At 46.2% G+C, this 25,596-nt stretch overlaps 1 protein-coding gene across 2 annotated transcripts in view; it reads right to left on the minus strand.

Moving 5' to 3' along the window:
- Positions 1–4,468: 4,468 nt before the first annotated feature.
- Positions 4,469–25,596, minus strand: part of LOC146859338 (keratin, type I cytoskeletal 18-like) — a 65,685-nt gene continuing 44,557 nt past the window's right edge. Inside the window, exons 4-8 of one of the 2 annotated variants that reach the window (XM_085650016.1) lie at positions 16,668–16,829; positions 13,444–13,569; positions 10,018–10,238; positions 8,739–8,767; positions 4,469–4,770 (exon numbers count right to left, since the gene is read on the minus strand). In XM_085650016.1, coding sequence (XP_085506142.1) covers positions 4,673–4,770; positions 8,739–8,767; positions 10,018–10,238; positions 13,444–13,569; positions 16,668–16,829 — 636 coding nt within the window. In that variant the 3' untranslated portion in view covers positions 4,469–4,672. The remainder of the gene's footprint in view (positions 4,771–8,738; positions 8,768–10,017; positions 10,239–13,443; positions 13,570–16,667; positions 16,830–25,596) is intronic. The other variant, XM_085650017.1, reaches the window with a different exon arrangement.

Raw genomic sequence — 25,596 nt, forward strand, 5'->3', positions numbered from 1 at the left:
GTTCTTCAAACAAATATTTTAGGCATATATAAAAATGGACAAGTATAGATGGATTTACTTATTGCATATTTGTATTTTGAACATACACTCGAGAGTTCTGTCATCTACCATACATGGTCAAATTACTTGGGACAAAGTAGTTCGAAAATATTATTTAATGATTCTTAAGCAGTAAAACATACTACAACACTGCAGACAGAGGAAGTGAATGCAGAATCTTCTGTTTTAGGTAGGACAATGTAACAGGAAATGCAGGGATACAGAAACGGTACACAAAGAAATATGAAGTAGGTCTTGACTTTTATTAAGTTAAAGCCATTTGCTTTGCTAATGGTATTGGATAGCAAAGCAAATGGCTTTAACTTAATAAAAGTCAAGACCTATTGCATTTTCAATGCTTGTTTTCCTAGAGCTCGAGTTACTTGAGAGAGAAAAGGACTGTTGCATCCATTTGTACTTTGTCACTTGTAAATACTTTGGTATTGTCTGATACGGAATGTTCTGAGTCCACCGGTTCTCTGACTGCATGGTCAGTTGCACCTGATCCAAGTCCACTGAAGCATAGTCTGATGCGATGAAATAAAGCTTCTTACATATATACTATGCGTAATATTTTTGCTACAATTTTTATTTTCTAAATATAGGCAGACATTTTTTCAACATGAAGCGTGCAGGTGAGAGCGCTTTGATGCTTTATGGAACCACCATGAAAAAACTGTTGCGGCTGTCACCGGAAGGAACCGTGGCATCACAGTTTGCGATTTGCTCTGGCGATCGTCCCGCAATGGCACAGAACAGATGTTTTCTCTATTCTCATGAGTGTGACACCGGAATAATGGCGACTAAATACAGCTTGACAAAAATTGTGTCCTAAATGTCATTTATCCCCCCTTTGGAGTTGATATTAGACATTTTTCACCCAATGGGATAATATTTTTGTGCATGATATTTAGGACACAATATTTATGTCCGATGATGTATCTGTCGATGATATTCTGACATACAATGCTCTCTGGGTCAGATAAAAGTAAAAACATGCAAAGAGGTAGCTTTAAAAGCAAACTCTGGGCTTCCAAAAAAACAAGCTTTTCATTAGCAACAAAGATCTTGCCATGCGAGTAGACAGTGTGGTGGATAGATCAACCCAGTGCCTAACTTGTGCCAGGAGATGCAGGTGGTGGGCTCTATTTTTCATTATCAGAATTGAAAGCAGGACAAGAGACACTGGCAGAAATAGGAAAAAGCTGGAGAAGAGGAAAGATAGTATCAGAGTGATGATGAGAGAAATGAGGTGTGAACAAGAGACACAGAGACAAAAGGTATAGTGTGGTGGTAGAAAGAAGTTAGAGGTGGAATTAAGACTAGGTACACTTGGTATTCACAGCACCTGTAACCGTCGTCTTTAGAAAACCTTTTGCCCTTGAACTTATTTTGTTACTAGTTAAGCACTGAGGGGCATATTAACAACGGCCAGCGATAATCATCGCTGGCCGTGCTTAGCGATAATTATATTATCGCAGGCTATCTCTGGTATTTATCGCCCTGGTAGCACGTTATTAACAACGCGTTACTCCAGGGCGATAAAAATTCCAGAGATAGAGAGGTTATTGCCCTTTTGCAGGGAACATCGCTGGTTTTCCAGCGATGTTCCCTGCAAAAGGGCGATAACCTTGCTGATACGACCCACAGGGTCGTATCTGCATAATCCACCCCCTATGTTAGGGATGGCTAAGTCAGGATTTTAGCAAACGTTAGGTTTTCGCCAAAATCGAATGTGTGCTAAAATCATGTGGGCTACCTTGTAAATATCGCGATGTAAACATCAGCGATATTTGCAAGGGAGTCCATCTTGGGTACGCCCAGTAACGCCCACTTTGCATCTCATTGGAGATTCAAAGTGAGGCGTTGGGAAAAAGGGTGCTAACATGCGATTATGCATGTTAGCACCTCCTTGTAAGTAGGGCGCTGGTTTTATCACCGCTTTTTTGGCTTTGGCAGCCAAAAAAGCAGAGAGGAAGCCCTTGTAAATATGCCCCTGAGTTTTTTGTCATCAGACCTTGACCCAGGCTAGAGAAACAATGGCAGAAAAGTTAAAAAGAAGGACGAGAAAGAAAGGAAATCCACCGCCGGGGAAGGAAGCAGGGATCAGAAAGCCTGAAAGGATGAAATAAAGGAACATGAAGTGTAGGGTGGTGGAGGGAGAGATATGAGGTGACACAGGACTAGGCAGCCTTCGTATGCGGTGACATCATCATTCGAAGCCTGGAAGGATGAGATAAAGGAGCAGGAAGTGTAGGGTGGTGGAGGAAGAGATATGAGGTGACTCTAGACTAGGCGGCCCTGGCATTCGGTGACATCATCATTAGAAGCCTGGAAGGATGAGATAAAGGAGCAGGAAGTGTAGGGTGGTGGAGGAAGTGATATGAGGTGACCCCAGCCTAGGCAGCCTTTGTATGTTGTGACATCATCATTCGAAGGCTGGAAGGATTAGATAAAGGGGCAGGAAGTGTAGGGTGGTGGAGGAAGAGATACGAGGTGACTCAAGCCTAGGCAGCCTACGTATTCAGTGACATCATCATTCGAAGCCTGGAAGGATGAGATAAAGGGGCAGGAAGTGTAGGGTGGTGGAGGAAGAGATACGAGGTGACTCAAGCCTAGGCAGCCTACGTATTCGGTGACATCATCATTCGAAGCCTGGAAGGATGAGATAAAGGGACAGGAAGTGTAGGGTGGTGGAGGAAGAGGTACGAGGTGACGCAAGCCTAGGCAGCCTTCGTATTCGGTGACATCATCATTCGAAGCCAGGAAGGATGAGATAAAGGGGCAGGAGGTGTAGGGTGGTGGAGGAAGAGATATGAGGTGACTCAGGACTAGGCAGCCTTCGCATTCTGTGACATCATCATTCGAAGCCTGGAAGGATGAGATAAAGGAGCAGGAAGTGTAGGGTGGTGGAGGAAGAGATATGAGGTGACTCAAGACTAGGCGGCCCTGGCATTCGGTGACATCATCATTAGAAGCCTGGAAGGATGAGATAAAGGAGCAGGAAGTGTAGGGTGGTGGAGGAAGTGATATGAGGTGACCCCAGCCTAGGCAGCCTTTGTATGTTGTGACATCATCATTCGAAGGCTGGAAGGATTAGATAAAGGGGCAGGAAGTGTAGGGTGGTGGAGGAAGAGATACGAGGTGACTCAAGCCTAGGCAGCCTACGTATTCAGTGACTTCATCATTCGAAGCCTGGAAGGATGAGATAAAGGGGCAGGAAGTGTAGGGTGGTGGAGGAAGAGATACGAGGTGACTCAAGCCTAGGCAGCCTACGTATTCGGTGACATCATCATTCGAAGCCTGGAAGGATGAGATAAAGGGACAGGAAGTGTAGGGTGGTGGAGGAAGAGGTACGAGGTGACGCAAGCCTAGGCAGCCTTCGTATTCGGTGACATCATCATTCGAAGCCAGGAAGGATGAGATAAAGGGGCAGGAGGTGTAGGGTGGTGGCGGAAGAGATATGAGGTGACTCAGGACTAGGCAGCCTTTGTATGCGGTGACATAATCATTCGAAGCCTGGAAGCATGAGATAAAGGGGCAGGAAGTGTAGGGTGGTGGAGGAAGAGATACGAGGTGACTCAAGCCTAGGCAGCCTACGTATTCGATGACATCATCATTCGAAGCCAGGAAGGATGAGATAAAGGGGCAGGAGGTGTAGGGTGGTGGAGGAAGAGATACGAGGTGACTCAAGCCTAGGCGGCCTTTCTTATTCGGTGACATCATCATACGAACCCAGGAAGGATGAGATAAAGGGACAGGAAGTGTAGGGTGGTGGAGGAAGAGATACGAGGTGACTCAGGCCTAGGCAGCCTACGTATTCGGTGACATCATCGTTTGAAGCCTGGAAGGATGAGATAAAGGGACAGGAAGTGTAGGGTGGTGGAGGAAGAGATATGAGGTGACTCAGTCCTAGGCAGCCTTCGCATTTTGTGACATCATCATTCGAAGCCTGGAAGGATGAGATAAAGGGACAGGAAGTGTAGGGCGGTGGAGGAAGAGATACGAGGTGACTCAGGCCTAGGCAGCCTTCATATGCGGTGACATCATCATTCGAAGCCTGGAAGGATGAGATAAAGGGGCAGGAAGTGTAGGGCGGTGCAGGAAGAGCTACGAGGTGACTCAAGACTAGGCAGCCTTCGAATTCAGTGACATCATCATTCGAAGCCTAGAAGGATGAGATAAAGGGGCAGGAGGTGTAGGGTGGTGGAGTAAGAGATACGAGGTGACTCAGGACTAGGCAGCCATTCGTATTCGGTATTCGTATTCGGTGACATCATTATTCGGCTGCGCTTATGATAGACTTCTAGGAAAAGCTTTGGGATCCTATGGTTACTTTTTTACAATTTAAGCACTGGATTAACCAACATGGATTCTTTTTTACAGGAAGTCTGAAATGTTTTCTTCAATGAACAACTCAGAAGACATGTTATCAAATTTCAGCTTTATTGCGCAACAAAAGCAAAAGTTTAAGCAAAACACAGCAGTGTATTAAAGTTACAGTGCAAAAACAATCTTTTGATGCAACAGGACTAGGCAATAGGGTAATGTATAGGATGATGAACGCTCAACAGACGCAGCAGGTCTGGCCATCAGGTCACATCTGTAAGATGCAACGTGGACTGTAGTATCTTCAGTTGATATACTCCTCCGACCTGGTTGACACTACTTGGCCATTCACAATCTCCTGGACAGTCACCACCTTCTTTCTAATGGTCTTTCTCGTCGGGGCTGGAAAACACGAGAAGGTTTACTAAGACATGGGATGTAGCTGGTGACCTTCCTGTTTGCCAATGCCCCAATGTTCAACCCTCTTTCTACAGGGATTACAGTGCCCTTAGCCCCTTAGAAGTCTTTACTCTTTCCTCCCACTCCACTGCACAATCCAGGGGGTTCTCAAATCAGTTTTTACAACTTTGTTCCACACAACAGACCCCTGTTAACAAATACTTATAGTGAACTCTCTACAGTGGGAGTCAACAGGTCAATGGATGGAGTCTGCTCAAGTGGAGGTTTGCTGAATGTCTTCCATCTTGGATGAAGAAGAACCTCTCGCCCTGTCCTTGCTAGAGCTGCCGACAGCCTTTAAACCAGTTGAACATAAGATTCTCTTTTTTTGGGTCATTCACGAGAGGGATATTCATGTCTCGGTTTAGCGAGCAGGGGCAAATGAGGGTTTAATTAGAGAGTAGAAAAGCATGTGGAGATCAAGGGGGTCTGCACCAAAGAGACTATTTAGCTAGTTCAAGGGGCCACGTGTCCTTCGATAATAGAACGCACATTTCAAAATGTATCTGAAGCAGTGAAAAGACGGCAAATACCAGGGCAATTTTATCAAACCAACTTCTGGTCACAGGAGAATTGCAACCGTGCAAAAAAGTAACATTCTGATATTGCATTCTGTTACATCTGAACTATGTCTCTTTAAGTGCATGCACCTCTCAATCTTGTTATGGTAGCATGCGCTGTGTTATGATTCACAATACATTCTATATTCTGTAATGGAGCGTGGTATGTTGGTTCCAGTGAAAGCTCAGTTGTACTGGAGGCTTTCATCTGGAAGCAACATACTGCGGTGCTGTGTTAAAATAAACACATTGAAGATTTCTTGGATTTACTGCGTTTTAATACACTCTTTTTGATCTCTTTGCAAGATAAGGATCTATTTTTAAGATGTATGCTGGAAAATAGTGCAAAATTAGTTTACCTTCTTTAAATTAGGAATACATATGTTCTAGGTTTTCTTTGCTAATAAATAGACTCCTTTTATGTAAATTCTTTCTGTAACATGGACTGGAGCAAAGTCGGTTTTCTCCACGCTTTAAGAGCGTAGAGCAAATCTTACAGAAGGTGTCCCAAAACAATGTTGTTACTTATCACCCGCACAATGAAGAATCGTTTTGGGGGGTTGTAGTTCAAGCATTTACCATTGGGCACTACTACCCCAAAGGGGGGGCAATGTACATTTTAAAAAAAAATGTATGGATACTTTTATATATTTCTTTTTAACATTTCCCTCTGTCTCCTTTTGTGTTAGTACAAACCCAGAGCAGAAAACATCCAGACAGCCCTTACATCATGGAACTACTTTGACATGTTGAGGACATCAGCTAAGTCACCTATAAGTAGTGCCTTGAAGCCCACAAGACCGGGTGCATAATGTACAAAAGGGAGACGTTACATAATTTATCATTGCACCATTGTAATAGCAAACATCTAAATTAGTGGCAGACATGGAATTTTAATAATTAATGCTGCAACTATAACTTTATTAAAATGTGCTTTCCTCTTAAAAACCTGGACAGGAATCAATTAAGTTTTGCTCGACTCATTTTAGTCCACGGTCATTAATTAACCCCTTAACCTCTTCAGTGCCCCGCCCTTTCCACGCCCTGTGCCGGGCGTTTCATTAGCGGGCGGGGTTCATGACGAGATAGTCTCGTCATGGGCACAGCGCAACCGCGCTCCATGACGAGACTATCTCGTCATGGGCACTGAAGGGGTTAATTAGGTATGAAATACCTCCCCGGGGAGATAACATCAGGGTTGTCCTGCTGACAGGAGGTGATCTACTGCCAATTATCTTGGAATGTAGGTGGGTAGAGGAGTGGACAGGAACAGCAGAAGGTTTATAAAAAATATGCAAGAGTCTGAACATATGTAATATTGATAGTAAAAAAATTCTTAATGAGAGGAAACCTTTCACAGTGGTCTGTTCCCAGATAAGAATTCTCCACTCCTCCACTGGAGGCGACCTGGCTTAGGATCACCCAGCAATGGTTTTCTAAGGGCATGCTCTTATTTTAATGAGAAAAACCCTGAATGGAAATTTTAAGTCACTCATAAAGGAAATATTATATTCAACAAGTCTGCTGAAAACAAATCTGAAATAATAAATTATTTCCAGTTCAAGTATCATAGGCTGCATGCGCGCTGGAAGAACATGACGTTACTACGCCTAGTGAGGGTGGTTAGCTGAACAGTAATCATCGCCATCTATCGATTGCTGGTATTTAGGAAAAGGAATGTAGACTTAGCCTTAGAGGTGGGCAGTGTTCACTGCCAACCTATAAGGCAGTGGTGGAATATCAAATGTTAATGAATTTACAACATATGTTTGAAATAAAAGAAATAATATATTTGAGTTGAAGAAGACAGAAAAAAGCCTCTGCTCGGCTGATGGGGAGTATGCACCATGGAAGCGGGGCCTGCCACAAACCAGTGTACTAGTTTCCAGAGAGCCTTGTTTGGAAAATAAAATAAAAATAAGATGTTGTATATAATTGCAATACTATGGAATCATCAACACTATGGAGCAAATAGTTAATTGTTCCTTACCAATGTTCTACATGTTGCATGCTAAAATAACTTTTACTAGACCAACAATCAGACATAGCAGGTCGGTTACGTTTCTTAGCTTCTGAAACCACTGCTGTGTAGAAGTTGTCAGATGTAATGTATGCAGTCAGTTGTCTTGAAGGTGAAAGTTCCATACATTCCTTGTCCTGTTCTAGTTTTACAAACAAGGCACACAAGGTACAACATGCTTACTCTTTCTTGGAATGCACCAGCTTTCACTGCCTAGTCACTTGGCTTGGCCGTGGACATCAGCCGCACCTTCAAGGAACACATTGCCAGAAAACAAAGACAGCCTGACACCAGCTCCCGCGGCTGAAGAAAGTGACACCATTTCTTCCAGAAAGTGCTTTCCGAGCTGCTGTGAAGCCCTTGTGCCCTTCCATTGGATGGTGGTAATGCCCTGCTCCATGACCTCACAGACTCCATACTGGTCCTTCCTCAAGAACAACCTACACACCGCACCATGTCTTATCCAAAGCCTGAAGAAATATGATCACATCACCCCGATTCTGATGGACCTACATAGGTTCCACTCTTTAAAACCAGCGATATCAATAACAAAGCCGCCACGACCAGCAACCCTGCTTTTCTCGCAGACATTCTCACTATTTCTGGTGGTTCTTGGCACAACCTGCAGAAAGGACACCACCAGACTGCAGACTAAGAAGCCTAAAAGTCCTAGGCTTTTTCCATATCTATGCACCCAAGATCTAGAACAACATCCCGGTACCCATCAGGACCGCAGCGACGCTGCGACAATTTACTAAAGAGTTGAAGATGCGCCTCTTTAAAGAACACTAAATCCCAGTCCACAAACAAGCTACTTTTAATATCACGCGTTGATATTACACTTGACTCTAACCCTCTAGAGTGCTCTCCTGCCTTTTGGCTAGGTTTACATGACTGACATACCATATACATATATAGGTCCAGAAGAAAATACATTTTTTTTATTCTAATGTTGTTGAACGGTTAAAAGGTTTGGACATTTAGTGTTTAGGACCTACCTGTAATGGTGGTAGCTATCTAAAGCATGTGAATCTAAACAACATCCCGTACCAGAGGAAAGAGATCTGTGCTGCTTCCAGCATTGCGAGTCGTTTACATACTCACCAGTGGAACAACATAGCAATAACAGTGGCGCTGGCTGATCACCGTCGGTAACATGTGGGCGATACACAAGGAGGTAAAAGCGGAGCACAGGCGGCGGCCATCTTGGGCCAGAAGAAGAATTAGGTTATGATTGGTTACAGCATAATCACGTGATTGAAGACAGACCATACAGCACACCACGCTAAGCTACAGCCTACACTAGTCTACAATAACACACTTATACTTACCCGTGTGTACCACAGCCTTTGATTCCTCCCTGAAACACAAAATATGGCAATGCATTTGTGCTTTTTTTAACCCCTGCTCCTGTACATCATGAGCCGCTGGCTTGGATTGGATTTGGGTACGTAAACTTGCAATGGCCTGGTATCAGCTGAATGTGCATGAAAGGGATGTGCATGAAGACTTATCCCACAAAATCGACCCTGCTTCATCCACATTTCAAAATAACACACTTGTGTGTGCCCTTCTGTTTGGTCAGGGTTGAAGTGTCCTGCGATGGTACCTAAGAATGGTGTTGGGTGGCCAGACAGATGGACCCCAATCACCGCGCACCTCTGAGTTCTGCGTCCCATAGGTGCCTGTCATAGGGGATGCCAAGAGTCGTGTTCAAAGCCCCGCGCAGTACAGAGCCCTGCACCGAGCCACCACGAGTTATATACATACATCATACATCCATTGCCCTTCACGCAGACTCTGTAGTCCACCACTCAACTTGGGGCCTCAGCTTCTTAGAGCGCACTGCTAAGGCCACTGTTTACCAATCAACTTGAGCTGGCCTCTCCCCGGAAGTAGGGGGTCAGAATTGATTTAAGGTGCATGCAATTACTAGACCAATATTAAGGGCAGATGACGAGAAAAGCCATGCGCTTCACTCTTTGAGTACCCCGCACTCAGAACTGTCTAAGTGGCATATTGGAAACTCAAAGCTGTGTTTCAAAGCCAGTGGAACTGCCACATGGTGGACAAGGTCCTAACTCGGTAATGGCACATTCACTTCTGAAAATAGATATCATTAAGGGTAATTAATTTAGGACAAGTTGCATTGTTAGAGCCGGGGAGAACCTCCTTGACTACTCTGTCTAGTCCACACCATGTACAATTTATTAAAATGTCAAACGTGTCACATCGTCTCCTATGTGATGCACCCAGGTAAACTCTCACAAAACAGAAACACCACAAACGCAACACAAACCACAAAACAAAAATATAACAAACAAAGTAAACAAACATAAAATGCATGCAGAAGCAATATTAAAAAATATATGAGCATGCAGGAGTGATTTTTGATCAATTAAGCAATCAGGTGAGCAATAGGCAATTGATAGCTGTACTGTTCGTCGATACATTCAACTAACCCAGAGGTGATAGTATTCCAATATAAGCAAAGAGGACAGTGGTCTGCATTGGTCGAATGTTAAGACTGAGGTTTGGAGCAGGACACGTGATGATGGAGCCAGGAGCCAGAAAGCTTGGAAGAGTCCAGGGCTCATTCTAGGCGCTTACCTGTCGATAGCCCCCTCCAGAAGTTGCCGGTAGTTGTTGATCTCATTCTCCAGCTTGGTTTTCAGGTCGAGCAAGATCTCGTATTCCCGCACCTGGCGCGCAATGTCCGCCCGGCACGCCCCCAGCTCATCTTGAAGCCGGTGGAGCACCTGGTTGAGCTGAGCCATGTTGCGACCGTACTGGTCCTCGGTGTCCCTCAAGCTGTGCTCCAGGGAATCGACCTAGGGTAGTCGGAGTGAAGTGCAAACATTAATCAAATAGCACAGGACGTGTTCTCATATGGTTGAATACTGGGTTTAGTTCACTGCAAACATTCTAGGGGGTCACTCAATTTGTTTAAGTGGGAAATCTGACATTACAATGGCCAGCAAGATAAGGGCACATTTAGATGCTGCTGGGAGGCCTGTCAGTCCCATGAGTCTTTAGCCTCTGCTCCCCTGGCAGAGGGCCAAGGGAGCCGCTAGCTCTAAGGCCCCATTGAAAGCATCGGTCCTTTTCCGAGCAGGCACCATGTTGATCACTCCACCAGAAAAGATTTTATTTCCTGTAAGCAAGTTCCCAAATCTGAAGTTTGTTTTTAAAAAAACAAAAAATAATGGCCCTCATAAGCATGGAAGTTTTCATACTGCCCATGGTGACATATTTTTACCACCGGGGACTGTTATGCAATGCGTGGTGGTCCCACGTGGGGAAAATGAGTGATGGTCTAAATAGGTTGGGCAGGTCGTCACATGACCTGGTGTCCTAAGGACAGACTTCCTGCCAGATCATCAGTTTATGCTAGCCGAGCCAGTGTGACCCCAGTGCTTCTCCCTACTCTAAATCGAGCGTGTGAACCTCTAGGAGCGGCACCCGGCCAATTTAGGGAGGCTGCCCCCCCCCCTCTAGCAAATTCTAAATGATCCTCTTAGTTAATAGACCTCTTGTCCTTCCATAATGGTATAACTTGGTTTGACGGGGTGATGACAATGATAGGGTTTCATCACAGATGTGTCTGTTAATGCGGTGTGGTGCTATGTTCGTAGTTCCATGTTGTGGAGGTACCTTGTTTTAAAGGTGTGCAAAATTGTACCAGGTAGGTCGCTCCCCCTCTGCACAGCACCGCCTGTGTGTCCCTGACCCAGCTGCCGCTGCTGCTGAGGGAGTTCGAGGCCCTCCACCACCCGCAGGCTATCACCTGCGCCTCATCCCTGGCGGGTTCATCTTCCGCTCTATTGTTTTATTGTATTGCCTGTATTTCATTGTTGTGTCTGTGACTGCTGTTGTTCTGTCTTCCCCAACTGCCTGTTCGTGGTCCGTGCCCGTTTTCCTCCCTCTGTTCCCCTCGCTATCCCCGTGTCTCTGCCCGGTTTTTCCTTCTGTACCCCTCGCTGCCCCCGTGTCTCTGTCCGGTTTTTCCTTCTGTACCCCTCCCTTCCCCCCGTGTCTCTTCCCAGTTTTTCCTTCTGTACCCCTCGATGCCCCCGTGCCGCTCTGCCCATTTTTGCCTTCAGTTTCTCAGCTGCCCCTGTATTTCTGTCCCCTCTTGCCTTCTGTGCAACTTGTTTTTCCTGTATTTCTCTGCCCTTTTTGCCTTCTGTGCCACTCGTTATTCCTGTATTTCTGTGCCCTCTTGCCCTCTGTGACACTCGTTTTCCCTAGTTTCTTGTGCCCTTTTGCCTTCTGTTCACTTCATCGTCCCTCACCGCCCCCGCCGCTGCGTCCCCTGCAGCCCGCCCCCCTGGCTGCCCACTGCCCATTCACTCCTCCCTCCCACCTCCCCATATATGCCGGCCGCTGCGCGGACACGTGCAGTGGGCGCGCCGCTGGCTCGCCGAAGGGCCGCCTAAGGCAAGCCCATGTGCACCCGTCCGCGCCTGGACTGCACCCAGCGCCAGAACCCCTGGCCCCCGCACCCGCCACGACGACCACCGCCACTACGACGCCAGTACTCTGCACGCTCTCAACCCCAGACGGACCCACACCTGCTTCAAGGCCGCCCCGAAATGCACACACGGTCCCTTCACCTGCCGGAACTGCAGCTACACCAGCCTCAGAGCCGACGAACCACCCGCCAAGAAAGACCCCAACCACCTCCGATGCATACTACTGAACACCCGCTCCGCACGCAAACACGCCATCGAGCTCTGGGACCTGCTCAACACGACATCCCCGGATGTCGCCTTCCTGACAGAGACCTGGCTGAACGACTCTTCCGCACTTGACATCGCCATAGCCATCCCAGACAGCTACAAGATCACCCACAAAGACCACACCAACGTAGTCGGAGGAGGAATCGCCATCGTCCACAAGGACAGCATCAGGGTCTCGACTAGGACCGACGACGCGCTCAGCACCGCCTAACACATGCACTTCCAGATCAACACAGACCCTAACCCACCCTCAGAGGCACCCTCGTCTACCGACCACCCGGACCCCGTCCCCAGTTCAGCGACTCCATCGCCGACTTCATCAGCACGCACATCCTGACCTCCACCGACTACATCCTCCTCGGAGACCTGAACTTTCACCTTGAGAACAACAACGACAACAACTCCACAACCCTGATCGATAACCTTGCCAACCTTGGACTGAAGCAACTCGTCACAACGCCCACCCACTCCACCAGCCACACGCTCGACCCTGTCTTCTCCTCAAGCCCACACGTCTCCGTCAGCCACACCACCAAACTCTCCTGGACCGACCATCGCTGCATCCACTTCACCTTCCAGAAACCCACCACACACCACCGCACCCAACAGATCCCCCGCCGCTGCTGGAGCAAAATCACAGAAGACCAACTACATGCAAACCTCGCTCTCAGCCCACCCACCGAACGCTCCAACGCCGACGACGCTGCCCGCAGCCTCAGACGCTGGATCGAGGACTGCGCCAACAACCTCGCCCTGCTGAAGAAACCCCCCAACAGAGACACCAGCAAGAGGGCCAGCTGGTTCACCCCAGAAGTCCTTGCCTCCAAGCAAGCCTGCCGGAAACTAGAGAAGGAATGGCACAGTGAACAAACTCCGGACAGCCACGCAGCACACAAGGACGCCATCCGTAACCACCACCACCTCATCAGGGCGGCCAAGAGGACCTCCTTCAAAGACCGCCTCGCCCTCGAGCATCTCTTAATGCCTTCTACCTCATGTGTACATGTCGCCTCTGGCCCTTGGGTGTCTCTTGCCACCTTCTACCTTCTCTGCATGTGTCGCCTGTGGCCCTCAGGAGTCTATTACCACCTTCTACCTCCTGTGTACATGTTGCCTCTGGCCCTCGAGAGTCTTTTCCCACCTTCTACCTTCTGTATACATGTCACTTATGACCCGTGAACATCTCTTACAGTCTTCTACCTCATGTGTACATGTCGCCTCTGGCCCTCGGGTGTATCTTACCTCCTTCTACCTCCTGTGTACATGCTACCTGTGGCCCTCGAGCACATCTTACCGTCTTCTGGAGGGTCTGGCGATCCACCTGCAGACCCTGGAGCTGCCGGCGGAGTTCGGTCACCTCGCTCTTGGCCTGCTCTAGCGCCTGCGTGTTCCTGTTCACATCCTGCGACATGCTGTCGAACTGAGAAGAGAAAGAAAACAGCTTTTTTACTTCATTTTATTTTTTACTTTTTTTTTTGTTTGTCAACAGAGCCAAATGCTCGCATCCATTATTGTGGTATAAAAAACACACAATGTGATCTAGAAGAATGTCAGTGCAAGACACCACACAGCACTGCCCGAGGGGAGCAGTGCAAAGTTCATAAAGTGAACAGCTTCAGTCTGTTGTCAGTTTCCAGCCAAATAGTAAGATAACGTTCTTAAAGTTCTTGGGGAATCCGGATAAGTGTCTAAATACCATTTGCCCCCTCCTTGCTTGGATGAACATCCTCTCTGGTGTGCACAAAGATCTCGGGGTCTTGACAGGACCCCCACCAGTGAGGTTTCATGCCTCTGAGACTCAGAGTGGAGAAGTGTGGCTCACTGGTTAGAGTTGCAGACCTGGAAGCAGAGTTCAGCCCGGGACCAGGGTTCAATTCCCGGCTCGGCTGGGTCTTGAGTCCATAAATTGTCCATGGACTCGATAATTCTCGCTCTAGTGCATACTTGATTCATGGGTTCACACTCTGCGACTCTGGGCAATAGCTTGCTTAATCTCCACAATGGCCCCTCGCGGCGGGATGCCTGGCTTTCACCTTGTGGATGCCCTGCTGGGTTATCTCACAGGGGACTACCAGGACGGGTTCCCTAAGCAAGCGCTTAGAGACCGGTTGGTGATTTGCGCTATATAAATATCTGCACATTTACATTTACATGTATGATCCAGGGCCGCCCCTGCTGTGTGCTCTAGGAGTCTGGAAGGGGCGGGCTGAGCAGAGACAGATGGGGGAATGTCTTACTCTCTCCAGTGTGCACAGAGATCTCGGGGTTTTGGCAGGACCCATCAGTGAGGTTTCATGCCTCTGAGACTCAGGGCCGCCCCTGCTGTGTGCTCCTAGGAGTCTGGAAGGGGCGGGCTGAGCAGTGACAGATGGGGGAATGTCTTACTCTCTCCAGGATAAGAGCGAGTAAGGAACTCATTTAGGGGCATATTATCAAGCAGGGCGTTAAAATTATCGTCGGTTTAGAGGCAGAAAACTGCAGCTAAAGCGGTGATAATGGGCTTGATAATATGCCCTTGAGAATTCCCATAGAAGCCCATGTGCTGGTGTGAACATGGGCTTCTATTGGAATTCTCTGCGGCATATTATCAAGCCCATTATCGCCGCTTTAGAGGCAGTTTTCTGTCTCTAAAGCGGCGATAGTTTTACCGTCCTGCTTGATAATATGCCCCTTAGTCTTTGGGAGAAGGGCCATCAACCAGCCGAGGCGTACGAGGCCCTGCCTCGACCAGCCCAGCTGCGGTGGCCCACCGTACTTAAATCCTACCACACTTTCACTGAGGGAAAACAACTGCCCTGGGGCGTAGCTTATATTTGGGCAGAAGGTGCACTTGCACCAGGGCCCGAGGCCTGAGCAGCCCACTGAGCCTGGTTATTGTACTATTTCATAGTTCAAACAATGGCCAGGGACCCCATATCCTTCCTTGCATTAGGGCCCATGACTCAATGACTATGCCACTGAAACTGTGACTGCATCTCGGCTATGGACATGGCCTGCTGCAGCGGCAATCTGTCAACACTTGTTTTCAGAAGAAAAAAAAACAAAGTGGGAGTTTTCTTCAGCAAATATCAGACTTAATAGGGAGGATCTTTCACCAGCTTCCCCACAGAAAGGGTTTTTTACAGACATACTTCACCACTAAATGAGTCAAGACGGCCAAGCATCCCATCTGCTAACCAGTTGTTTCAAACACAATTGTCTAACCAGACTACTCGAGTAGCCACTATTAGCTCCCCACCGACCGGAAGTAGATCATTTCTGTGCAGCCCAGCCATCTAAATTAGAAGCTTAGTTTGGTTGCATTAATATATGTATTCCAAAATCAAAAAGCATGCATTCGAGACACAAATGTGTGTATTTTCAGATTTCAAGAGAAAACAGATTTCCAAAATATATTTAAACCTGATTTGAGTGAAAAAACATGCAAAATGAGTAGAATTATTACCTTTGTGCCGGGGCATTTCAGCTATGACTGTCTATTACCCGTGTAGAGGCATTTCAAATTGGAAAAGCCTATTTACATTACTGCTAGAAACCTACCTGATGCACTGAGGCCATCTTGAATGCAGTGAGCACTAATGTAATCTTATCTGATGTGGACACTATTAGAACACTGATATCATCAGTAGCATGGGACCACCTTCGTTGATCATAAGTTGCTCTTATTACAGAAAAGTTGGAGACCTTTGATCTAACAAAACCCAGATCAAGCTGGTAGGTGCCCTAAGACCAGGACCATTATCGTTTCTTTTGATCTTGATTATAATGTACCAGTATCGCTGACAAGACATCACCTCTTAACAACTTGATCGCGGCGCGAATTCCGCCAAGGTGCTGGTGATTTATTGAGCGGGCAGGGTTCGGACGGCCCCCCGGACATCCTCCACACACGCCCACTGTGACGTCGGACAGCCTGGGGCCGTCCGACGCATGGAAGGGGTTAAAGATGTTTTACACTTCCTGGAGAAGGCTCATCAGAAGCAGCTACCTCAATGGGCCAACACAATCATTGGCACTATTTTAAACTAAAGTTGTGTTTCAATGACAAAGCTGCTAAATAACTCTGTTGTACAATACTGTACCAAGAGACTCATGTAGAGGGTGGCTGGTGCGTAGTTCTGTATCTGCAGTTCATCGACCAGTGAGGCAGATACATTGCAGGCATGGCTGAATGCCAGGTCGGTGTCAGAGTTTTTTTGCCTGGTCAATTCTCATTTTTTAGGTTGCATTATCGAGACCTTTAGTGTATCCTTTGTATACATTTCTTTATGGGCTTACAGCCCGCCCACTGCTTTTTATTTGTTTGTTTCAGTATCCTTTAAGAATCCTTGCTTCTTAGTGACCAATCCTTCCTCTTTGTCCCTCTTTTTTCTCTTTTGTTTCCTCCTACAGAGCAGAGACCAAGTACTGTATCTTTATGCTTTGGTTATTAATCTTTTCATTTGGGGGACTATTTTTCATATCTTTTCCCCACCCACCCTCACAAATGCACAATACACAACTGTGCACTTTCCTCACCTTGTCTTTGTAAATGTTCTCTGCCTTTGCCTTGTTCTCCTCGGCCAGCTTCTCATATTGTATGCGGACCTCCGCGATGGCCGTGTTCAGGTCTGCTTTCTTGGGAGCATCCACCACGGTTACGTTGCTCTTTGAAATCAATTCCCTGAGGGCCTCCACTTCCTGCAGTAAGAAATGGGAGAAAATGGACACACTATATATGTTAATCGTATGAGCTAAGCTCTAACCCACAAACATCTACTGGTGCAAAACTGGCTCCTTATAGGCTCAAGCACCCAGTTACGCTCATTCCCCAACTCTGGAATGAGTAACCTCAGAAGAGAATCAAATGTCAATTTAATCTCATCTACCAACTCTACAATAAGTAACTTCTGAACAACCCAACCCTCCGGTTGTTTACGTGTACCTCCTCGAAAATGAGTAACCTCAGAACTGCTCAAACGTCCAGTTGTGCTCATCTACCAACTCAGCAATGAGTATCCTCTGACCAACTGAGTTCCCTGTGTGCTCATGCGCCTACTCTGCAATACTTAACTTCAGAACAACTCATATTTCCGCTTCCGGTCATTTACCAGCTCTGAACTGAGTAATCCTCGAATAGCTCAAAGGTCCAGTTGCGCTCTGCTACCAATTCAGAAATGAGCACTCGTGGGCTTCTGGACTATGGGAGATTTCTAGTCAGACTAGTAACTCTCAAAAGTGGTGGGGCTGGGATAGAGGTAGTCTCGCATCAGGGAATGCTAATATGAAAGCCCATGGCTCGAAACAATCAGAATCATCAACCTGTCAAGTTATAGCCTTCATTTGAATATATAATACACACCTAACTCAGCACACTCTTGGGTATCTTCACCTGGGTATGCCCATCTTGCTTTCTTAATATCAATACTGTATGTGTTTCATATTGTGCGAACATGCCATCTATCACCACTTGGTAGTGCCATGCATTCACTCGAGAGGTGGTTGTAGATGCATATTGGGTGGATGCACACATAATGTGCGATGGTACTTCTTTGGGGTAAAGATCAGCGATCAACAATACGCTTGATAACAAATTTTCCAATTTTGAAGACTGAAGGTTGTAAGTTGTGCCAGTTTAGCCCATGATATTTTGAGAATGGTTAACTAATCTGTTCACTGTGGTCTTGTCCAAAGGCAGCCTACACCACATGTGGTTGCACACTTGCTATTTTATGTTTACATTATGGGACTTTTTCAGGTCCATCCTTAGAGGTTGAAATGGCTTCTCCGATCGATAATTACTGAAAGACAGTGATTTGAGGGGAACATTGTCACATAGGGTTGCACCCCCTAGGAAGCAGGGGCATGGAATAGCTTCGATGTTGGGCATCAGGACAGACTACCAGCGCAAATGGTCTTTGATGAGGAGATGGCTTTTGACACTGTGGACCAGGGGATCTACTGGACCACCTGAGCCAGCTTCGGTGAAATGTTTTTGATCTGCACAGCATCATTTGGGAGTGGAGAGGCCCACAGTTCAAATATAGAATGTGCCTTTCTCTTCACAACCCTCTGTAACCATTTATTGGGTGGGGTTCAGCAAGGGTCAGCTCTCTGTCCAGCCCTTCTCAGTACTTTCTTCATCCCACCGTCTGCCTCAAAGTGCCCAGGAGAACGTGACCAGGGGTGTCTTGCTGAAGGTTGGAAGGGAGACTTTGAATAGGGTCAGGAGGAGGTTCCATCTATGAGGCCCTTTCAGCTGTTCTCTCAGTGTGCGCACTGGTGTAATCGATAAGAGGTTTAGGAAGATAAGATCCCCGCTGCCGCACTGGAGGCCGCTGCTTTTACTGATCAAATCACAAGTGACGTATCCACACTCCACTGACATGTTCACATTGTAAGGAACTGGGTGTGTTGTACTCTGCGTCACAACCTCCTATGTGTTTGTCTGAATTTGAGGAACTATTTGTGCCAGGATATCAATCGTGTGAAACACACGCAAAGGCCATGGGAAGCGAACCATTTACATATTTTGATAAACAAGTGGTACTCCTGCACAATATGGTGGTGGAGTGACTGAGGATTCAAGACTGGCAGAATGAAGAGAACCTAGATGACAGGAAGTGGGGGGGAGGATATGTACATAATGTCTCTCTACATGCATCAAGATCATTATGTGACGTTATGGAGTCATCAGGTTATTTTTTTCACATATATGACTGCATAGATCACTATTCAGGTTTGTGCATTAAATTGAGTGTCAAGCAAGTGCAGGTCCTGGATGTTCAAAAACTGCTCTTTCAAATGCAAGGTAAAAATGTGGGGCTGCTGCCCCGTGGAGTGTTTTAGATGGTTATGGTGTTGAGTTTTTAGTTGACTCAAGTTCTCTATACTCCCGCAAGGGTGCAGACAGGTTTGAAGCAAATGTCAACGGTTGTGTATTAACTTTAGGAAGAGCCTCACATCCACTAGGGAGTGTGTAACAAAATTCACCTACTGATCTGTTTGATATGATCCTAATAATAATCAGGTATTAAAGTTCTTCTACAATTGGAAGGGGTATATAGCCAAGACAAAATGCAAACTCGTTGGGTTAGAAATACCATATGAAGTGGGATGGTGCTCGACAAATTTTGATCAGGAAATTGTTTAATGTGGATGATGCATATGAAAAGATTTCTGAAGTTGTTATACCGCAGTTGGGAAGGACAGTGAAAAAATTGTACTAAAGGATTGGTCGATCTGGTTACATCCAAAGAGACACCGGAGACACACTTGAAGGAGACACTGAAATAGGATTGCATAGGCTGGTTAAAGGTGAAGTGATAGACTATACACAGTCCTCTCAATGGTTTACACCAGTTGAATTGGTGGCCAAGTGGGAGTAGAACTTTGTATGTGTGTGAACCTAAGGGAAATTAAACAGGATACGTGGGTGATGGGTATCTCAGTCAAAATATTAAAGAAAGGTTGGCGAGCTTGGGAGACACCATTGTCTATGACGCCTTTTCATGTAATGCCAGGTGAGCCTCATCTGGAGTTTAGGCCACTTACATCTTTTATAACATCTATGTCATGCTACTCCTGTCATAGGGTGTTCGAGATAGCCCCTGTGAATGCTGAGGTTCAGTTGTTGATGCACAAACATTTTGAAGGGATAACATGTGTATTGTATTTTGATGTTGACATTTTGGTACATGCAGGGAGTACTGAAGATGCTCAGCAGAGATTGAGGAGAGTGTAGTGGGGTGGCAGCATGCAGAGAGCAGTGCCATCTTATGGCTTCTGCATTGTCATGATATCATCAGTCCCACCATGGATGTCCCCCAAAAGGATTGGTGCAACCTCAGAGCAGGGAGATGACGGAGAAGAAAGAGCAGTATCTTTTGCTTCATGGGATTTGAATGGAGCTGATATTAATTAATCTGTAGTGAAAGATGAGGCATTGTCTATTGCTGGGCCCTTCAGCATTTCATATTCCAGAGGTTAGTTGTCTGGGATGTGCACCGACTCCAGAACTGTGGTGTTTATGTGTATGTGCTAGTGATAAGATAGGGTCACTTGCTTAATAATTGTGTGGACTTTAAGATATACTATATTTGTGTGTAATATTTACTTGACATCACATAGGTCGACAGTGAAATTCCTGTTCTCTTGTCAATGTCATAAACATCTGTTATTCAGCTCCCAGATCACCTCTGGGTGAACATGCGCTTTACAAAGACATGTTATGGTATGTCATGTTACTGCTATTATTCGCTGGCGGTAGTTTTCCTTGTTTAATGATTCTTAGGGTTTGGGATGGCCTCTTCACTGACCTCATTGCAGTTCGGACACATTCTGACTTGCCCAACAGAGGGGCATATTATCAAGACAAGCGATACAATTATTGCCGCTTTAACGGCGATAATGGGCTTGATAATATGCTCTATGGAATTCCAATGAAGCTCAGGTTAGATGTCCTTCACATAATAATAATTGTATCGCCTGTCTTGATAATATGCCCCAGAAGGCTTTTTCTGGATCCTTATTGGCTGCTCAATTAGGATGGACATAATAATGAGGTCTGATATATTTGCTGGAAATGTGGTGTTATTTTGTACCACGTGAATGCTCTGGTTGTGTGTGTCCCTTGCAGATCAACAGAGATGGGGATTGTGTTGTATAATGAGTAGAGAGCGGTCAAGATGTGTTCTAAAGAGGATTAGGCACACAGGTCTCCGTGGTATTGGGCCGACAGTTATGTGGTGCACAGGGCAGCGCTGGGTTCGGAGGAAAGCTGCGCTGATATTTCCTTTCCAATCAATATCCGTGGACGTCCCTTTAAATCTGAATGGCCATAACGTGAAAATCCATACAGCAGGGTTCGACCTTTTTGACTGGGATATGCGGATATGATTTGTGGCAACACTGAAGTGTTGTTAAGTTCCAGGTGCATTCAGTATACTGCCATGGTGTTTAACATCTACTTTTATGAGGTGCAAGGAGTGGAGGACAAAGGGCCTGGCCAGATTAACTAAACCATGGGGCATATTTACAAGTCACTATCACCACCAGAACGTCACTTTTAGTGACGTTGTGGTGGTGGTGGTGATACAGGGTTCGCCTTATTTACAAGGCAGCGTTAAGCCACTTTATGTGGCTTCACGCTGCCTTGTAAATAAGGACCCTTTTCACGCTATATTTAGCATGAAAGGGGACGGCAATGGGTGTTGCGGTGGGCGTTCCACCACAACATTCATTGATTTTGACACTGCCCTATATTTTCAAGGATGGCATAAATATGAGACAGCGCCAATATTAAGACCAAAAAAACTGGTCTTACTCTGGCGAAATGAGGAGAAATGCTTTATTTTTCCTCGTTTTTGCTGTTTCTTATGTGTGTTGCACACACAGAAACAGAAAAACGCCATTGATTGTTTATTTGCAGAAAGGTGTCCCTCCCTGCACATAAACAATATATATTTTTTTAATGACCCGTTGCCATTTCTATGTGTGCTGCATTTTTTTCTGAAGTGGCAGAGCACAGCGTTAAGCCAACAAGGCTAACGCTGCGCTCCGACACTTCATTGTGAATATGCCCCAATGTGTAGAGCCGCTATTAGGGCAGTGGGCTAATGACCAGGTGGTTGCTGAACAGGAATGTCCTACCAGTTTACTGAAATCACCTTTGGATATCCAGTCTGCAGAATGACTACACTGCCCACAAAGCCAACACTCAAGCACCCATTTTGACAAACAAATACACTGCTGGTATCTTCTATAGATAATACATACCACATTCAATTTACAAATGTTCCATGATCTTGCAGCATACAATTCATGTATACATAAAAGAAAAGTTAAAAACCTTGGAGTTGGTCATGACTCCCATCAAACTTTAGATGCCAAAATTAAATCATTAATCTCTCTAGGCAAATTCCCATTTTGATAAATCTGAGAGAAGCTGCATCCTTGCTGATGCAACCTCAGGACCATCACCGTAACCCCGACAATACAAAACTGGGCTGCCGCTATCACAATAACCAATAAATAAATGGAGGCCTAAAGTACAGCACTCAAATTCAGCAGCAAGATGGATTCAAAATGCAGTCAAGCACCACATGAAATCAAGCCCTGCCACTGGCTCAAGGTTAAAGAGTAAGGACTTATGGAAGCGCTAAGATCCCTAAATCGACTGAGCTCTTCTCATTGCAGCGGGACTTCCCAGCGCCTCCCATGTGATGTAGTTGAACTTCTGCGTACAGCGTCCACAGTCAGCAGCCAGAGATTGCGATCCACAGAACATTATGGTGACCATGTGGCCAAGCCGCACATCGTGGAACTTGGAGAAGTATGTTCTAATCCCAGCATTGGCGCCTGACAATTATATAGATCTCAGGAAATCTGTTTATTCCTGTGTCTCTAATTGGAAATATACGTAATCTGATAAATAACTGCGTAGTACAATAATGTCCCAATTACATGGTTTCCTGAACTGTACATTCAGTACACTACTCGGTGTAATGGTCAATATACAATACCCCATGTTCGAGATGTCGCTCCTGCTCTAATGCATCGTCCTCATTGAAACAATGCATGAGCTATATCATATTCCTAAATAGGATAAGGCGTCTCTGGTGTATTGCCTTTTATGCAAATGTTCCAAATCTGCCTCCTTGAAAACGTTTTTACTTAACTCAACTTGTCCAGTTTTTTTGCAGTTTTTAAGATGCCTCGAGGAGTACCTAATAATTACGGTTCAACATTAGGCAGATGATTCAAACGTCCTGTTATGTTTATTGTTTTACTCATTTACACATACACACATTTATCTGCACGCCCTTGGCCCCAAGGATCCACTTCTGTGTCTCTCTGCACTTTCTCTGAATCTGCTTTTGTGACCTCCTATCACATGAGCAGGGTGCTGTCCCTTTAAATTTTAAACAAGGATGTCCTGAAGCTGAAGAAGGCGGGGCCTCTTTGGCATACACCGCAGTGGTTCCCAAACAACAAAAATGCCACCTTCTCTGGCTGTTCCTCAAGTCACACTTTGAGCAAACAGCAGGATGGGGTGGGTTCTCACTGTAAAACATGGCCAAACTGGTCCAGTGAGGTTCTTCCAGCTCACACGGAACTCAACTTTCTGCCCTCTGTAACCACTGCGCTGAGATCCCACGCCTCCTAGGCAAACATTGGGCAAACTTGAATGGGAACATAATCTCTGTGGCATGTGGATTTCTAAATCACGTCTTTTCAAGAGGCAAACAGTACATTTCCTCTTTGGAATGTAGGATCCAGGCGCTTGGATGTGAAAGATGTTGTGTGGAATGTGCTGGAAGCACAGTCCCTCTCGCGACAAGAAGTTCGGCATCAAAGCAAGCTTCACCCACGGTACCCATCATGCCTTCGCCTGCTTTGGGGAGTCTTAAAGTAGTTGTTTTTTAAAGAGGAAGAGACCTCAATCCTACGCATCCTGTGTGAGTCACACACATCAAAGCAGGGTTCAGCTCTTACACCCAGTAGACTGCACCATGTGCGGTGTGGGGCTGACCCTCACATGGGTCTCTGATCACAGCTGCACTCTGCACAGAACTTCACTTGACAGGTGAGGAGAGGCTGTGGGCAGCCCTACAACCACTGTGGAGCCATGGGCAACCAAAACAGGTGGCCAATCTGAAGATGGGGGGATTGTAGTATCCGGCTGGATACATTCTAGTGTTCCACTGCTGATGTAAGACACTCTACACCAGACTTCTTCAATCTGTGGGGCGCGTCCCCCTGGGGGGGTGCGACACCATCCTAGGGGGGGCGCGCACTCCACACTAATTTTGCCTTTGTTCCCTGAGCCGCAAGTCTTTTTAGAGAACTCCGGGGAGGGAGGAGTAATCGACGGGGCACGAAGTGCCCATGCTTTTATTATGTTCACCATCCCAGGAGGGGGTTAATTCATTCAGCTTCAGCTGCAGTGAGAAGGCAGGAAGTCTCCTCTGCTAAAACCGAAGGTAAACGGACAGACAGCCTTCACATTCCATATTATAGTAGATGAGACCCCTAGCCTCCCACTGCAGCTGAAATGCCTGTCTGTTCCTTTGCTTTCAGTTTAAGCAGTGGAGACATCCTGCCTCCCACTGCAGCTGAGGCGTTTCAGCTCTTTGAATTAACCCCCTCCTGGGAGGGTTAGCACTTCCCAGAAAAGAGACAAAGTTTATTTTAAAACTACACAGGCAGGCGCGCAAAATGCCAGCCAGCCATGTGTTCTTTTAAACAGACTGCAAATTGCTTGTCTGTAAATAAAGAAGCATGTTCCCTTTTATTGTCAGCCATAGATTATTCAGGCAGCCCTAGAACACAAGTAAAAGTTATTTCTATTTATATTTGCTGTTCAAAGTATGCATGGAAAAGTACTGACAAAACAGCTTTATGTGACTGCTTATTTTTGTACCACCTGGGACATCAAAATAATGAGCTGACAACCCTAATCACAAGACTGGGAGTTTGTTGCAGTATCACCACATTATTTATTTTCTCCACCCTGATCCCTGGTTACTGCCATATTAGCAATAGTTTAACACTTTTGAAACCCTACGCTGCCGTCAATAACATTCTGAGTTACTTCAAATGTCGGGGAATGCACCATGCATTCAGACAACTCACTCCTCCTTCTCGCCCTTCACTTTCACGCTCACCATGCACTCACACTGATCCCCATGCACTCGCACTATTCACCCACTTACCCTGCACTCACAGTGATCACTCTGCACTCACAATTCACTTGCACTGTTCACCCTGTACCTCACCCTGCAATCACACGAGCACACTACTCAACCTGCACTCATGTGACACTTCACTCACCTGTCCCCGTCACTGCTCAATCTGCAATCTCACTCAAATAAGCCCACCCCTAACCATACATTCATTCGTCCCGCTCTACACTTGTATCTGCACCCAAATTCATATGGTCACCTCGCTCACCCTGCAGTCACTCCTCTTACTCTACTCGCAAACTGTCGCATGGCTCCATGTGCACTCACTTGAGCACTCCTGCCACCCACACAGCTCAGAGGGTTAATGTGCCTGCTCCATAGAATGTGTACCATGCAGATCACAGAACTGAGTGTGAGTAAACAATGAGTAGCGCTATAACAAAATGAAGAGAGATGAGGTGCATCGTTGGTGAGTGGTAGTGAGGAAATTCATGGAGAAGGAGGAAATGTGGGAGGGGGCACCAAAAAAAGTCTGTTGCTCTGTGTGCAACAAGTGCTTGGGCAGCCCTGGCTGGGAGTGTTAGCCCCCACCTGAAGTTCTGGTCTAGTTGCGCCCCAGTACACGAGTATGGGCATGTCGTGCCCCATCAAGATTTTCGTCCTAAAGTACAAAAGGACACATTTACATGCACTGCAATCCAGCTTTCCAGGGGGCCCCTTGATAGATAGCTCTGTTTTTTCCCTGATGGCCTGGAATAATTGCTAAACAGATTTTTGTAAAT

Source organism: Triturus cristatus, chromosome 3_2, assembly GCF_964204655.1.
Source record: "Triturus cristatus chromosome 3_2, aTriCri1.1, whole genome shotgun sequence".
Taxonomy (NCBI): Eukaryota; Metazoa; Chordata; class Amphibia; order Caudata; family Salamandridae; genus Triturus; species Triturus cristatus.